The sequence below is a fragment of the Mustela lutreola genome, chromosome X (assembly GCF_030435805.1).
Source record: "Mustela lutreola isolate mMusLut2 chromosome X, mMusLut2.pri, whole genome shotgun sequence".
Lineage (NCBI taxonomy): Eukaryota > Metazoa > Chordata > Mammalia > Carnivora > Mustelidae > Mustela > Mustela lutreola.
The window spans coordinates 131,293,942-131,309,989 of NC_081308.1; the positions used below are offsets into that span (position 1 = coordinate 131,293,942).

The 16,048-nt window shown below is 64.9% G+C and overlaps 1 protein-coding gene across 1 annotated transcript; it reads left to right on the plus strand.

Annotated features, from left to right (window-relative positions):
* Nucleotides 1-3,799: 3,799 nt before the first annotated feature.
* Nucleotides 3,800-13,425, plus strand: SLC6A8 (solute carrier family 6 member 8). The gene is made up of 13 exons (XM_059158700.1): nt 3,800-4,737; nt 6,394-6,525; nt 7,445-7,694; nt 8,222-8,354; nt 9,333-9,467; nt 9,556-9,659; nt 9,740-9,864; nt 10,445-10,557; nt 10,668-10,805; nt 10,906-11,008; nt 11,101-11,201; nt 11,289-11,459; nt 11,894-13,425. Exons 1-13 carry the CDS (start codon nt 4,476-4,478, stop codon nt 12,032-12,034), a joined length of 1,908 nt encoding a protein of 635 aa, XP_059014683.1. The 5' UTR covers nt 3,800-4,475; the 3' UTR covers nt 12,035-13,425.
* Nucleotides 13,426-16,048: the final 2,623 nt, after the last annotated feature.

The window sequence follows — 16,048 nt, forward strand, 5'->3', positions numbered from 1 at the left end:
TTGTAATCTTTGTCTAATGAATAAATAAAATCTTTAAAATAAATAAAATAAAATAAACTTCAGCTATTATAAATAAATGATCCAATAAATAAATGGGAGGGGGAGAAACAAACTCTGTGCAGAAAATTCTAAATAATTTACTCTTCAAGTGTGAGCTGCACACAGTGATTTCCTTCCAAAAAGGATAGATTGGCAAGGCAGAGATTCAGTTGAAAGTGGAGATAACCCAAGACCAAACGTGACTCCAGCCAGGTGACCGAGGTTGACGTGGACAGTGGTGAGTCACGTTCAGAGCAGGCAGCCCGGCTAGGATGTCATGGGAAAGGACATTCGAGTAAGCCGAGGAAACCCGACTTAAGACTATGGACTTTGGTTAATCACAAGGTGCAGTACCGGTTGATTATTGTAACAGAGTGTGCGGTCGGGGCACCGGGCTGCAGGGGCACCTGGCTCGGGAGTCCCAGAGGTCACAAACCCCAAGACAGAGAAACAGGTGTTGGTGAAAGAGGAAAGCAGTTTATTTGGGGGAGGCCAACACCAGGAAGAGAGCAGACTAGCATCTCAAAGACTCTTTCCAAAATGCCAAAAATACTTCCAGGTCTATGTAAGGAAAATGTGAGGCAAAGGTGAGTGGGTATGAGCCGGTGGGCAGTGAAGGAGATCATATCCTTGGAGTCACTTTTGAGCGGAGCCTCCCGGGCAGTCCCTCTGCCGGAGGGGATAGTTTCGGTTGCTGTCTGGGAATGGTTTGCCTGCAGGGTCTTCCACCGGAGCCAAGAGAATGGCTGGAAAGAAGGACCCAGCCAGCCACCCTGAGGTCAGAATCGAAGCAGCCAGGTTGCCCCTCCTGAGCGCTGGGGACTCTCCCAAGCCTCCAGTCCCCAGCCCTGGGGATGGCCTCAAGCCACTCTCCTGTCCCCAGCTGTTGCAAGCACACAGCCCTTCACGGTGTCCCGAGCTAATTCTAATGCCAAAGCTCCTTGGGCCCCGACCCTAGCTCCAGCCGCCAAGGTCCTCCAGGGATAACAGGGATAACAGGCCACCCCAGGGTGGCGTGTCCTCCCCTCCATGCACCCACTCAGCCGCCCCCCCTCAACCCAGGCCATGGAGACCCTGTGAGCCCCGCAGCCTCACTTACTGCAGGCACCGGGTCTGACCCCCAGCTGGAACCCCCAGGCCTCCCTGCCCTCCCCCCAGCTCTCTCCTTCTCCCCTCCCCCTCGTCCAACCCCAGCCTAACCGGGCTCTGGGGGGGCCCTCCATGCCTTCTGCTGGGGGGGGGATGGGAGCCGCCTTAGGGAGAGGCCCCGCCCCCCCCCTCCCCGGACCTCCAGGAGCAGGGAACACCAGACCCTGGCAGGCAGCCTCCTGGCCTTCACCACCCCACTTATCCCGGGGAGGGGAGGGTGGCAAGATGGACGTCTGCAAAGCCCGGAGAACCCACGGAGGGCCGAAGATGCCTCTGCTCTTGATCTCCTCTGGTGGTCAGCGTTCCGTGGGAGCTGCCCCGGCCCTCTTCATCAACTCAGACGCCGCCAGAGGCTGCTTGGGTCAGCACACCAGAGGCCAGAGTGCCGGCTCCCAGCTCCCACTTTGGACACCTCCTGCCAATTCATCCCAGCCAGAGGTGAAGCTGGGTCCGTGAACTTCGGGCCACGCAGAAGCCCAGCTCGCCTTGGCCGCCTGCGGGAGGCAGCGCGGCTCTGGTGAGGATGCCCCCCCCACCACCACCTCTGCCTCACCTCTTGGGACAAGTGGCATCATTACCTGCTGGAGGAAGACTGGAGTGGGGGAGGAGGGAAGGTGCAGCCTTGCCAAGTCTGGTCTGGCGGCCTATTGTACCCACCAGATATGGAGGCCTATATGTGTCTAGAGACACTCGTGAAGGCCCCCCTGGAGCGGTGGGGGCCTCGGTCCTAGGAGTCCTGGAGCTCACACAGGCCATTCCCAGCCTCCAGCCCAGCCACCCCCAGTCCCAGCAGCCTCTGACCCCACAGAGGCAGCAGTAGGCTCCCTGAAGGGGCAGCTCCTTCACAGTTCTGCCACTGGCCTTTGAACCTGCCTCCCCTCCCGGGGGAAAGAAGAGTCCCCACCCTTGGCTCCTGAAGGCCCTTTTCTCCCTCGGCGCTCCCTGCAATTAAGCCACTTCCCTAAAGTGCCCCCGCCTGCCCAGGTCCTTCTCCAGCCACCGCCTTCTCTCCCCACCGCGACCCTTGGCGAGCAAGATCTTAGTCTCGAAAGCGTCGCCGACACCGGCCACGTCCGCACTTCCCCCCTCCCCGCTCGGCAGGGCCGTGTGTGACCTCCGCCCCATCCGCCCCGCCCCGCCCTGCCTCGACTGGGGACCAGACCCTCAGCCTACTTCCTGGGCTCCTCTTCCCTCCGCGGTTTACTGCGGTTCCCGTTAGTCCTTGCTCCCCAGGTGCCCCCCCTTTCTCCTGGCCATCTAGGGGTCACGTACTTCTCTGTGGCCTCTCTGTCTCCAGACCAGCCTCACTCTGAGACTGGGCCAGAGAAATCTCTAGTTAGAGTCTTCTGAGGAGCAGTGCAGCCCTGCTGCCCTGAGGGTCCCTACGCCCCCCCCCCCCCCGTGTCCCTACACAACTTAAGCTCCGGCCACCCCGCGGGCCTCCCACAAAGGCCCCCAGGGCCTCTTCTAACAGTCTGGGGTGGAGCTGCTGCCCCTCCCTCATCCAGCAAGCTCAATCTGGCTCGAGCCAGAATTGCTTTTCTTCCTAAAGCCGCTGTATGGCTGAGGGTTTAGCTTAACGGGATGAGCCATCTGGGGACAACAGCCCGGTGATCAAAGTCTGGGACCGGTTGGGGGTTGGGGGCTCACTTCACATCCACACCAGGACAGTGACCCCTTCCTTCCCCATGCCAAGGCTACTCTTGGCTCTCCTGCGCTGCTGGTGGGGAAGCTGCTGAACACAGGTGCTAGGGAGGCGGGACTGGCCCTGGGGAGAGAAACTCTGCAGGTGGGGAGCTGGGGCCTCCCAGCTGAGGCCTTAGGGGGAGGGTCTGTGCCCCCGACCGGCACCAGGGGGCAGCCTTCCCCTGTTGGTGCCAGTATCTCCTGCTAGTGTGGCAGGAGGCTGGAGCTAGCAAGGGTCCCTACCACCCCTCCTTGGGGACCAAGTGTAGCTTTGCCAGGCAGGCTTGTCTCTGGCCACCAAGATCTATTGAGACCTGTCATCCCAAGGGCTGGGCCCCCGACCTCCAGCTTCCAGGGTTCCTTCGTGGAAAGCCAGGAGGAAGCAGGCCGGGGTGCTTCTGGCAAAATTCCCCTCCCCCAGCACACCTGGAGGTTCAGCCTCTCCTTTGCCTGCCAGCTGAGCACAGTCCCTGCCCCTTTGGCGCAGGGAGCCGGGAAGCTGTAGGCCTTGGTACCCAACACTGGCCCAGGACCTCGCTGGGAGTCAGGAGAAGGTTCAGGGAGACAGCAGGGACTCGAAGGACAGAGAAGAGGCTGGGGGCCGACGCTGGCTGGAGGGCAGCCAGGGCAGTGGCTTTGCTAGAACCATGAAGGGTAGGTCAGCAGGGGCGGTCTGGGCGGCGGCCAGGCCTAGGTGAAGCTGCGGTCAGGCGCGGCGCGGTCCCTGGGGAGGTGGTACCGGCCGGCGCCCCAGGTAGCAGCCATTCGGCTTCCCGCTGGAGTGGCGTCTTCTCCTCGGGAGGAGGGAAGGAGGAGGGAAGGAGGAGGTGGGCGGAGTGACGCGGAGGGCGGGACGAGGGGGAGGGGGACCAGCCTGGTCGTGGGGGTGGGGCGACAGTGACATCACCCTGGAGTCGGTTCTTAAGCAGCCGCCGAGCAGCCCGGGGAAGAGAGGGACGGTCGGAGCGCGGTGGCGAGTCGCTGAGCCCGCTGGGGCCCTGAGAGCGGCTAGAGCCGCCGCCGCCGGGAAGGAGGGGCGAGCGCGCCCGGGCAATCCGTCGCCGCCGTCGCCTTCGTCGTTGTCGTCGCCGCCGCCGTCGCCGCAACCGCCACCGCCACCGCCACCGCCACCGCCGCCGGAGCAGCGGGCGAGCCGGGCCGGGGCGGGGGGCGCGGGCCGCAGGCCCCTGCTCCGGCCGCCGCTTGGAGACCGTGGGCGCCCGATGCCGCCCGCGCCCCGCTAGATTGAATCTCGGGCCCGGCGAGCCGCCGCCGCCGCCCGAGCCGCGGGCAGGAGTCTCGGGAGCCGCCGCCGCCGCCGCCCGGCCGGGCCCCGCCGCCGCCCGCGCGCCCCCGGGCCCCCGACACACATGAGATTCTTCAGGCTCACTTTCAAGTGCTTCGTGGACTGCTTCTGACCGCGCCGCCCCGCCTCCCCGACCCCCGGCCCGGCCGCCCCCCGGCCCCCGGCGGGCCCGCGCCTTCGGGGCCCCCCCTCGCGCCACCGGCGCCCCCCCCCGCCGCCGCCCGCCCGTCCGCCCGTCCGCCCGCCCCCGCGAGCCGCCGCGCCCCCCGGCCCGGCCGTGCGGCCCGCCGGGGCCATGGCGAAGAAGAGCGCCGAGAACGGAATCTACAGCGTGTCCGGCGACGAGAAGAAGGGCCCCCTGATTGCGCCCGGGCCCGACGGGGCCCCGGCCAAGAGCGACGGCCCTGCGGGCCTGGGGGCTCCTGGCGGCCGCCTGGCCGTGCCACCGCGTGAGACCTGGACGCGCCAGATGGACTTCATCATGTCGTGCGTGGGCTTCGCCGTGGGCCTGGGCAACGTGTGGCGCTTCCCCTACCTGTGCTACAAGAACGGCGGAGGTGAGCGCCCCCGCCCCGACCCCGCTCTGTTCAGACCGGGACCCCCGACCACCACCCACCCCACCCCCCGCCCGGCCGGCGGCCAGCCCCACTGGGGCGCAGGGCCAAAGTCTGGGGTACTAGGTGCCGGAGGCCGCCCCTAGCGCGACGCTGCCGCCGGGTGGCCCGGGCTGGCGGTCTCCACCCCCCTAGCCGGTCATGTGCCTGGCAGTGTGTGGGGGGAGGGGGCCAGCGAGCCTGCCGCTGAAGCCCCAGCACGGCCTCCCCCCAGACTCCGGGTGCAGGGGCCCCAGAGCGATTGGTCACTGAGGTGGGAAGGCGAAGCCTGCCCCCCGGGGTGGCTCCCAGAGGTGAGGAGCCCAGGCTGCCCCCGCTGGTCAGGCACACAAGTGGCACATTGTGCGGGGCCCCCACGTGTGCACACACGAACACACACACACACAATGGGCTACTCTGTCCCTCCCCCTGCCCGCTCCTGTCCCCTCCCTTCCCTTCCCCTCTTCTCTTCCCCTCATTCCCCTCCCCTCCCCTCCTCTCCCCTCCCCTCCCCCCTCCTGCCCTCCCCTCCCCTCCCCTCCCCTCCAGCCTGGGCCTGGAACACTGGGTGCCTGAGCCAGGCTTGGGTAGTCTGCGGCCTGGGCCGCCCGGCGCCGCCGCTGGACACACTGCGCGCACGCCCCATGCCCCGGCCCCAGCCCAGCCTAGTAACAGCGATAGGCACCCTTGTGTCCTGTGACTGAAAAGCACCACTGAGGTTGGGAGGAAGCCCTAGTGACTGAATGATGGGTGGGAAACTGAGGCCCAGAGCGAAGGCCTTGGCCCAAGGTCACACACAAGAAGGATGCTGGGACCAGGAGCCAGGCAAGCTGCAGCCAGACCCGACTTCGGAGCACTGCAAAGCTGGGCAGGGGCAGTGGCAGTGGGCCTGGAGAGGAAACGGGAGGAGACAGGGGCTGCCGCTGCCCTGCTCCCGACCCCTCACCACTGGCCTGCGGTCTCTTGCCCTGACATGCCGACCACCTCCAGGGCCAGGCTCACCAGAGCTTGTTGTACTGCACTTCGTCTCCCCTGTCCTTGATCACTGACCTCTCCAGACACCCCCTGCACCCCCTGGTAAAGGACTGTCCCACACCCTCTTCTGCAGACCTTCACACTTGCAGGCAGCTGGTGGGTGCTGGGGTGCAGAGAAAGCTTGGGGTTCCCTGTCCTTGCCCAAGCCAGAAAGGCCCCCAGGCCTGAGTGCCAGCCACGGCGCGCGCACACACACACGCACATGAATGCACCGTTCTTCCCTGTGCTGCCTAGCAAACGGGGAAGTGCGACACAAGGGGGTATGTGTCCTCCATGCCTGTTAGGTCACCCCAGGTGACTGTGGGCCCAGAACCCTTGTGGGTATAGGGCCCCCCAACCCAAGAAACGGAGCTCGAAGGACCCAGGGACCACCACAGCCCTCCCGACAACTCCAGCCCCCTTCTCAAGGCTGTTCACCTCACACCTCTGAGTCAGTGGCCACCCCTGCACTGATTCACCCAGTGGGAAGTTATGATGGGGCCAGGGTGGGGCCCAGAGTTGGCCCCACCTTGACCTCCCCAGGGGCCAACCTGGGGCTGCTGGGCTGCCCTGTGTGAGCACCCACCCTGTGCTTCCCTCCCCCAGGTGTATTCCTTATCCCTTATGTCCTGATCGCTCTGGTTGGAGGAATCCCCATTTTCTTCTTGGAGATCTCGCTGGGCCAGTTCATGAAGGCCGGCAGCATCAACGTCTGGAACATCTGCCCCCTGTTCAAAGGTGAGCAGCCCCAGGCTGGTCACCCCTCCCCCTACAAGGGCAAAGCTGCCACCCTCTTGAGAAATACTGTCCTACCTTGGCACCAGGCCTGGGTCCCACTGGTGTCCCCCAAGTCATGAGGGGAAAGCTGGAGGGCCTGCAGACCACTCAGTGACCTTGGGCAGATGCGGGGTTGGCCTCTCCACTGAGGCCAGGACACACAGGCCCAGCAGGACTCCAGGGGCTGAGTGGAGGGTGTGAGAGGTGACAGCACGAGACACCGCCCAGCGCCTGTTCCCCGAAGGCCAGAGGGCCAGCCTCAGGAGGTTGGCTGGGAGCCATGGAGTTCAGGGTTTGAAGAGAAGAACCACTGGCAAAGGTCACTTGAGAGCTCCTTCTGCATGTGGGTAGTGTACCCCCAGTCTCTCCAGGCCCTAGGAGGACCCTAAGGAAGCCAGGGCTCAGAGAAGCAGAGGGATTGGCCAAGGTTTCCTGCTGAGAGGGGGACTGTCTCCCATATGGCCCCAGGTCACCAGAAAGTCCCCAGCTGCTGAGTACTGGAGGCTACTGGGGACCCAGGTGGAGGCTTGGCCCTCCTTGAACCATCCATGGTGGCAGTGGGACCCAAGAGAAGGGGACAGGTGTGTGAGGCTAGGGAATATACGGGATGTTCCTGCTTGGATTGGGGCAAGAGGGGAGGGCTGGAGGGAGGGTGCAGGTAAAGCGAGCAGCAGGGACAGATGAAGACGGGGGAGTGTCCCGGGGTCGGACCCTCACACGAGGGAGGGGCGGGGGGTGCTCTCTGCATCTGCTTTCCTCCCACTCCCGGCCAGCCTCCCACCAGATCTTCTCAGCTGTGCTCTGGAGCCTTCTCTGAGCCTGGGAGGGTAGATGGGGGGAATGGCTAAAGAGCCCGCGCGGAAACCCCTCTCCTTCCCAGGCCTGGGCTACGCCTCCATGGTCATCGTCTTCTACTGCAACACCTACTACATCATGGTGCTGGCCTGGGGCTTCTACTACCTGGTCAAGTCCTTCACCACCACGCTGCCCTGGGCCACCTGCGGCCATACCTGGAACACCCCCGACTGTGTGGAGATCTTCCGCCATGAAGACTGTGCCAATGCCAGCCTGGCCAACCTCACATGTGACCAGCTTGCTGACCGCCGGTCCCCTGTCATCGAGTTCTGGGAGTGAGTCAGGTGCCTCCGGGCCAGGCTTTACCGGTCCCTGTCTCTGGGCGGCACACAGGGCCGGAGTCTGCGCCTCTCGGGGGGGGAGAGAGGACAGCGCCAGGGACGCAGAGCAGGGTCACCCCAGGCCTGCCTGTCTTCAGGGAGTCCCCAGCTCAGTCTCTAGAGGAGCTGGAACAGATGAGCCTTGCTCCTTCACCATTTCTCAGTCCCAGGCATCAGCTCCATTGTGCCTGCCAGTCAGGGAGGGGGGACCACCCCGCTGCAGGCTGAGGGTGCCCTGGGGCCCGGCTGCCAGCCCTCCCACCTCTGGCCAGGGACTCCTGGGCTTCAGACTCAAAAACGGTAGTACCTCCAGGCCTCTAGGCTGCAGGCTTGAGTGGGGCCCAGGTGCCCGCGAGGGCCCCACCACCTGGGCCCCACCTGGACCGGAGGGCGACAGGGCGGACGGGGAACACCACCCCTGGGGCAGCGCCCACTCACTTCACCCTTGCTGGTCCCGCGCTCACGGGCTCTCCCTCCCCCAGGAACAAAGTCTTGCGGCTCTCCGGGGGGCTGGAGGTGCCAGGAGCCCTCAACTGGGAGGTGACCCTGTGTCTGCTGGCCTGCTGGGTGCTGGTCTACTTCTGCGTCTGGAAGGGGGTCAAGTCCACGGGAAAGGTACGGCCGGAGGCCCCCGCAGGGCTGGAGGTGACGGCCGGGCTGGGGGCAGCACGGCCACGGTGGGCCACGGGGGAGAGAAGGGCGGGCTCTGCCAGGGACCGCCGCTGCGACGGGAGGGGACGGGAGGGGCCAGGGCCGCGGCCTGAGCGCAGAGCAGGTCCTTGAGTCCAGACTGCTCCATTCCCGCCGGTGCCGGGACCGCCCTCCTGCCCTCCAGAATCCCCCGCCCATGCCAGGATTGTCCTCCCCGCCCCTCCAAACTCCCCCGCCCAGGCCTGGATCGGCCGCTCCCACCTCCGAACTCCTCCACCCCTGCCTGGATGGACCCCCCCACCCTTCCAAACACCCCCCCCCCCGCCCATGCCTGGAGCGCCCCCGCCACCTTCTTCCTCCTGAGGTGGGGAGAAGCCCAGGCAGCCCCTGCCCCTTGCTGTGTCGGGACATCGCAACTGCCCCTGCCCCGCTTTCTCTCTATTCCTCACTCCCTTGTGCTGGCCCTGGTTGGGGGCGGGGGGCTCCCAGGCTATAGCTCTCCCTTGCCCGCCTGTCCTGCTCTGCTCAGCGTGGACGGGAGGCAGCAGTCATGGGGGCCCGTGTCGCTCTCTGGCCGGCGGGGTCTAGCCCCGACTACCAGACTGGGCCTCTCTGCAGAGTGACGTGCTGTCGGGGGCCGGGGGGCGCGAGGTGTGCCCCCCCGGCTGCTCTCCCGCTCCCTGCCTCTCCCCTCCGTCTGCCGCTGGCCTGTGCTGGCCGTGGAGCTGCTCCCGCTCCAGCCCGGGTGCAGAGCTTCCCCGGGGAGGAGCCGAGGCTTTGAGGAGCAGAAGGGGGGCTGCTGGCCGACCTCCCCCCCCCTCCGGCTTGGGAGCAGCCTGCCGTCGAGGGGGCAGTGTGGCCTGCTTGGCCATCCTGCCGAGCTGGGGGCCCCGAGGGGGAGGCGGGTGCCGCAGGGCCCCTCTGAGCCGCCCGGTCCCCCAGATCGTGTACTTCACCGCAACATTCCCCTACGTGGTCCTCGTCGTGCTCCTGGTGCGGGGGGTGCTGCTGCCCGGCGCCTTGGACGGCATCATCTACTATCTCAAGCCTGACTGGTCGAAGCTGGGGTCCCCTCAGGTGAGGGTGAGGTGTGGTGGAGTGGGGTGGGGGGCATGGGCCGGGCCGCATGGCCCCTCACATCCTCCCTTGGCCGGCCCCCCCACAGGTGTGGATAGATGCCGGGACCCAGATTTTCTTCTCCTATGCCATCGGCCTGGGGGCCCTGACGGCGCTGGGCAGCTACAACCGTTTCAACAACAACTGTTACAAGTAGGTGCCCCCCCGCCTCTGCCCCCCCCCACCCCTCCCGTGGGCAGCAGGCAGCCTGACCACCATTCCTCTGCCCCCAGGGACGCCATCATCCTGGCTCTCATCAACAGCGGGACCAGCTTCTTCGCTGGCTTCGTGGTCTTCTCCATCTTGGGCTTCATGGCCGCAGAGCAGGGCGTGCACATCTCCAAGGTGGCGGAGTCAGGTAAAGCCCCCCCCCCCACCTCCAAGGCCTGGCCCCGCCCGACCCCTGGGCCTTCCGGCACACCGCACTCGCAGACAGGCGCCAGGGGACATCCTGGGAGCCGGAAGAAACGGTCCCCGAACTTGCCGTGTCCCTCTGGGCCAGAGGGAGGCCCGGCGGGCTCACAGCGGGAGCCACGTGGGCCAGGCCCCGCGGAGCCTTGAGCTCCTGTCCACCCGGCCCCAGGGCCTTGGCGCAGGCCCCTCCCCTTCTGCGAGGCCAACGGCACCACGCAAGCCCACCGCCCCTCCCCTCTGCCAGAGGGCGCAGGGGGAGAGGAGGGCCTTTCCGGGCTTCACGGGGACCTGTGACCGCAGTAGCGGCTGGAATCAAGAGGCCGGGAGGCCAAGTCAGACGACCCACCCTTAGAGGCTCGAGTGACACCCGGCAGCACCTTGACCGGAGAGGCAGGGCAGGGCCCTTGGCCAGGAGATGCTCTGGCGTTCTCCACCCCTTTGGGAAGGGGGGATGAGGAAGGCAAGCGACGGTGACCGACGACCGACCGATGACCGTGGTCTGAACCCTGCCCCTTCCCCTTCAGGGCCAGGCCTGGCCTTCATCGCCTACCCCCGGGCTGTCACGCTGATGCCTGTGGCCCCGCTCTGGGCTGCCCTGTTTTTCTTCATGCTGCTGCTGCTCGGCCTAGACAGCCAGGTTTGCCAGGGGTGACAGAACTGGGGGTGGGGGGCGATGGGTGGGCACTGGGGGAGGGGAGCTGGCCAGCAGGGAGGGGGGAGGGGCATGGCCTCAGCGCCTGGCCACAGTTTGTAGGTGTGGAAGGCTTCGTCACTGGCCTGCTCGACCTCCTCCCGGCCTCCTACTACTTCCGTTTCCAAAGGGAAATCTCTGTGGCCCTCTGCTGTGCCCTCTGCTTTGTCATCGACCTCTCCATGGTGACTGATGTGAGTGGGGCGGGGCAAGGGCTCCCACCCCCCCCCCTGACCCCCCACCCCCGCAGCTTCCATCCAGCGGCCACTTCCCCTGACCCGGCTCTGTCCCCAGGGCGGGATGTATGTCTTCCAGCTGTTTGACTACTACTCGGCCAGCGGCACGACCCTGCTCTGGCAGGCCTTTTGGGAGTGCGTGGTGGTCGCCTGGGTGTACGGTAGGTCTGCGGGGGCCCGGTGGGGGGAGGGGGCGTGGCCTGCAGGGGAGGTGGGGTCTCTAGCTCCAGCCCTCGTGCCCTACCCACCCCAGGAGCAGACAGGTTCATGGATGACGTGGCCTGCATGATCGGGTACCGACCTTGCCCCTGGATGAAATGGTGCTGGTCCTTCTTCACCCCACTGGTCTGCATGGTAAGGGCCAGGGGAGGCTGGGCAGGGGGAGGGACGCTGAGGGCCCTCCCGCAGCTGAGAGCCGGGGTTCGGGGTTCTCACCCGCAGGGCATCTTCACCTTCAACGTGGTGTACTACAAGCCGCTGGTCTACAACAACACCTACGTGTACCCGTGGTGGGGCGAGGCCATGGGCTGGGGCTTCGCGCTCTCCTCCATGCTGTGTGTGCCCCTCCACCTCCTGGGCTGCCTCCTCAGAGCCAAGGGGACCATGGCTGAGGTGAGTCGCCCGGCCCGCCTCTCCTTGACTCCACTCCCTGCCTCGCACCCGCTCAGGGCATTCCGTCCCTGTCCCAAGCGCCCGTTCTCCCGCCCGCTAGGACGGACCGGCGCTGGGAGTCTGTGGGGCCAGCTCAGGGGAGGGGGTGGAGGAAGGCAGGCAGACCCTCCGGGGCCTGAGGGGGGCCCCTTCCCTTGGGGGAAGACGGGTCTGTCCCTTCGCCTCACCCCTTTCCCTGGTACAGAGAGTGGGGCGTGTGGTCAGTACCCATGGGAGGAGGGTCCCCTTGGTCCCCTACCAGTGGCCGCTGGTGGGAAGTGGACAGAGGCCGAGGGCTAGCATGGGCACCTCCCCCACTCTCCCCCACCCTCCCCTCCCCTCCCCTCCCCGGGCCATCGCCCAGGGACTCAACAACGTGTCCCTCTCCCCTGCAGCGCTGGCAGCACCTGACGCAGCCTGTGTGGGGCCTCCACCACTTGGAGTATAGAGCTCAGGACTCGGATGTCAGGGGCCTGACCACCCTGACCCCAGTGTCCGAGAGCAGCAAGGTGGTGGTGGTGGAGAGCGTCATGTGACAGGCGCCCTGGCTCCCATCACCAGCTCACCCTCTTGTAGCCATAGCAGCCCCTGCTTTAGCCCCCCCACCCCTCCCAGGGGGGGCTTGCCTTTCCCTGACACTTTTGGGGTCTGCCGGGGGGGGGGGGAGTGGGAGGAAGCACCACGAGTGCTAACTAAAATAACTTTTTCCATTTTTAATAAAATGCCAAAAATACCACAACCCACCAAAAATAGATGCCTCCCCCCCACCACCCCCCAACGGAGCTGGTACGCACGCTGCTTCCCAGGCCCTGCCCACCGCGCCCCCGCCCCATGCCCGCTGCAGCTGTGTCCCCCCCCCCACCCCGGCCCCAGCACGCCTGCCCCTCCGGGCTCTGCCCGACGCTCCCTCGGGCAGCCCGTCCACCCCAGAGGCGGCAGTGGCAGCTGGGGGACCAGGGCGGGAGAGCCAAGGCGGCTACTTCAGCTGGGCCCCACCCCTCTCTCCGTCCCTCTTCTAGAAGCTTAGAGAGCCAGCCAGCAACGGGACCGTCCGGTTCCTGCGCCAGTTGCCACCAATATCAGTTGTGTGAGCCTGTGTACGAATGCATGTGTGCGTGAGTATGTAGGGTAAACCTCGATCTCTTAGCCAAGGTCACTACCAGGTGTAAACTGTGCCTGTGGGCAAACGAGGCTTGTATTTTGCACATTTTATAAAAACTTGAGGAAAGAGATTCCTGCTTGTATATTTCTAAAGAGAAAACAGCCCCACGTCCCGACTCTCCCTGCCACTCCCCGTCCCTCTGAGCACCCTCTGCGTCCTCTGCCCCAGCCAAGGAGTGTGAATTTATAAATCTAATTTTCATAGGCAAAAGCTTCAAGCTGTTGAGCGTGCGAGTCTGTCGTGTGGGTGTGCACGTGCAGTCCCGGGCCCCAGACCGGGGTGGACAGAGAGTGCAAGGCCGGGGGTGGGGGCCGTGCAGGAGCATCCCCCCACCCCCTCTGCCCGCAAGCCGGCAGGGTGAGGTGCGGCGTGACCCCCGGGGAACCTGGGGCCCCTCTCCTGGTGTGCTCAGGCTCGCCCACGCCCTGCCCCCCCCCACCCCCGGCCCAGGCTGGGCACGACTGCAGGGATCTGAGGTGGGCACCAGCCGGGGAAGGCCTGCACCCTGGCGCGGCTCCCACCTGCAAGCTTAAAGCGGATGCACCTCCCGCGTCTCAAGTCTTCCATTAGCAGCTTTAATTAACCCACGTGTGTGTCACGTCCGATCCCGAGACGGCAGAGCGGACCCTAGAAGGGCTTCCCCCACGCCGCCCCAACGTGGGTCAGAGAGGTGGGCCTGGGTGAGGGCGGGGGTCCAGCGGGGACATTCTTACTGTGCTAAAAAGCCACTGCAAACATAGCAATAAAAACATGTCATTTTCCAAAGCTGGCTCCCGAGCCGCCACTGCTTGTCGTGAGGGGTTGGGGGGGGCGGGGGGAGGCATGCCCACCTCAAACCGCTTCCTTGGGTGTTTGTTCAGAGGATCCCTGCGCCCGGTGCTGTTCCAGGACCTGGGAGCGGAGCAGGTCCCGGAGCCGGCAGAGCCTCTTCCCCACGCACCCGGTACTCGGGGGTGGGGGGGTGAGAGGAGCGAGACAGCAGGGCAGGTGGGTGGGAAGTCATGGGTGCTGAAACTCCTGAAGGGTGCCCAAATGCTGCAGAGAACAGGTAAACTCCGAGGCACAAGCCACACAGCAGGTGAGCAGGAGATGGAGACAGCCAGCAAGAAGGCTGCAGCAGGACCAGGGAAGGCAGGCAGCAGTGTGACTGATGCGCTGGCCACGTAGGGCCCAAGTGAATCTTCAGATTAGGGACCTGTTGGCAAGGTGGAGCCCATGACCTGTGCGTGGCTGGGATGTGAGTTTCAGAGAGGAGTCAGGGACCCTGAGCTGCTGGGCACCAGGAAGGGTGGGCGGCACTGGCAGGCCCTGAGCCCAGGAAGACAGGGAGAGGGTGTGAAGGGGGTGTGTGGCAGCTGACTGAAGGCCTGCTGTACCAGAGAGATCACCTCGTTGGAAATGTGTAGGCAACAGGGTGGACAAGGGGTCTGCAGTTCCAGAAAGAGTCTGGATTGGAAAAAACAGGTTCCCAGCCATGAACATGGCTCTGAACGTCCAGAGCTTGCATGAGCTCACCAGAGCCTGCATGAGCTCACCGGGGCGGCCCAGAGCCCGTGTAGAAGGAGATAGAGGGACAAGCGGCCCACACAGCAAGCCCTGGGGCTCTGGGACTCTGAGAGGAGACAGGGAGTGGCCAGAGGGCCAGGAGGGACCCCGAGAGGGCAGGTGCAGGGTGACCTCCCGGTTCGGGAAGGGCCGCACGTACGCGCGCACCGGGGCAGGAGGAGGTCAGGGAGTGAGGGGCTCCGTGGGGGCTGCTGCCTGCCGGTCAAGGGATAGGAGGCCCCAGAAGGCTCGCTGCATTTGGCCATGAGCTTCCTGGAGACCTACACAGGAGAGGTTCCGGTGCAGGGGTGCGTGCCAGAGTTTGACTGGGTGGCATTAAGAGAAAAGAGGTAGGCGCAACCCAAGCGTTCACTGAGGGAGGAAATGGTAACAACGTGGCCTATCCATGTGGTCTTTGTTAAAGAGGAAAGAAATGGGGAACCTGGCGGGCTCAGCTGGAAGAACGTGTGACTTGATCTGGCTCTCGTGAGTTCAAGCCCCACGTTGGGTGCAGAAATTACTTAAATAAATAAAAGCTTTACAGAAAAGGAAACTCTGAGCCCTGCTACAAATGTGGCAGAGCCTCAAAGCAGACACTGCAGAAGGCTGCTTCTGGGGGGCACACAGAGTGGCCGCATCCAGAGAGCAGGACAGTGAGTCAAGAAGTGGGAGCCCGGCGCTTGCTCTGGATGCCAGCCTGGGGCGGGGCGGGGGGGGGGGGGAAGTCCTGGCTTGCTGCCCCCTGCAGTCTATCAAGGCACAGCCCCCTTCCTGAGGAGGAGGGGCATTAGCCCTCAACCAGCAAAGGGTGGGCCATGCTCTGAGGGTCACCACTAACCAGGACAGGGGGCAGGTCCCCACAGAACTCAGAAAGGAGCACTGTCTGGGCAGGCCCAACTGCAGTGCAAGCCAGGCCTGCGCGGGCACGTGGAGGCACCTCTCTTGGCAGGACACGCGGGCCAGGTCCTGGGCCCCTCGCACCGTGCCCCACCCTGTCAACTCCTCCAGCGAGAGTCCCTGCCTCTGCGCCCACAGAATGGAGTCTGCTGCCAAGGGTCACCCCTCCACCCCGGAGGCCCGCTCTGCTCCGGCACCCTGGGCGCACAACAACTCCTTACCACCTCCACTCCCCCAGCTACCGCCACTCCTTGGCTCAGGTCCTTGGGACCTCTTGCCAAATAGCCTCCGAGCCACCTGCCCCAATGCCACCAGACTCAGAAAACATCAACATCATAAAGAGATGTCAACAGAGGCTGGACTGCTTGGCTGGAGCCCTGAGAGCAGTGGGAAGTCACCATTTACTCTGGAATCTGCCTCTGGGGAAGGGGCTTAGGACATGGGGTCTGGCCACCTAGTAGGAGACAGGTAAGGAAAGCAGCCAGCCCAGGACTTGGTGTGCTCGGGGCCACCGCAGCCATGGGCAGGGCGCAAGGCGGGGTGGGGGGGGGGGGACGACAGGCTTACTCAGGGCGGAGGGCTGCTAGGAAACAGCACTTCGAACAACCCGCGTGCCAGTTTCCGTGAGCGGCCCTCTGGTCAGGGCTGACCTGTTGCCCCCTCCGCCCCAGCTAGATGGGGTACACCAGAAACAGTGCGCTGCGGCTTTCTTTTCTCTGCCTGGCCCAGGGCCTGACACTACAGGGAACGCCTGAAGCTGGCCAGGGAAGAACCCACAGCCTCACTGTTTGGACTCTGGCCTCTAGAGGTTCACAGAAGGGCGAGCTCAAGGGAGGGCAGGGGAGTCAGGGAATACTTCCTGGAAAAGCGGGACTATCCCTCAGCACAGCACAGCACCCACAGAGCCTCACCCATCCATAGTCCCCCACCCCTACGCCCCATCAGA

Excerpts from the sequence above, each read along its gene's own strand:
- SLC6A8 (XM_059158700.1), top strand. The coding sequence starts at position 4,476 with ATGGCGAAGAAGAGCGCCGAGAACGGAATCTACAGCGTGTCCGGCGAC. Across the intron at positions 9,660-9,739 it reads TTCAACAACAACTGTTACAA|GGACGCCATCATCCTGGCTC; the intron begins GTAGGTGCCCCC and ends CTCTGCCCCCAG. Across the intron at positions 11,202-11,288 it reads TCACCCCACTGGTCTGCATG|GGCATCTTCACCTTCAACGT; the intron begins GTAAGGGCCAGG and ends TCTCACCCGCAG.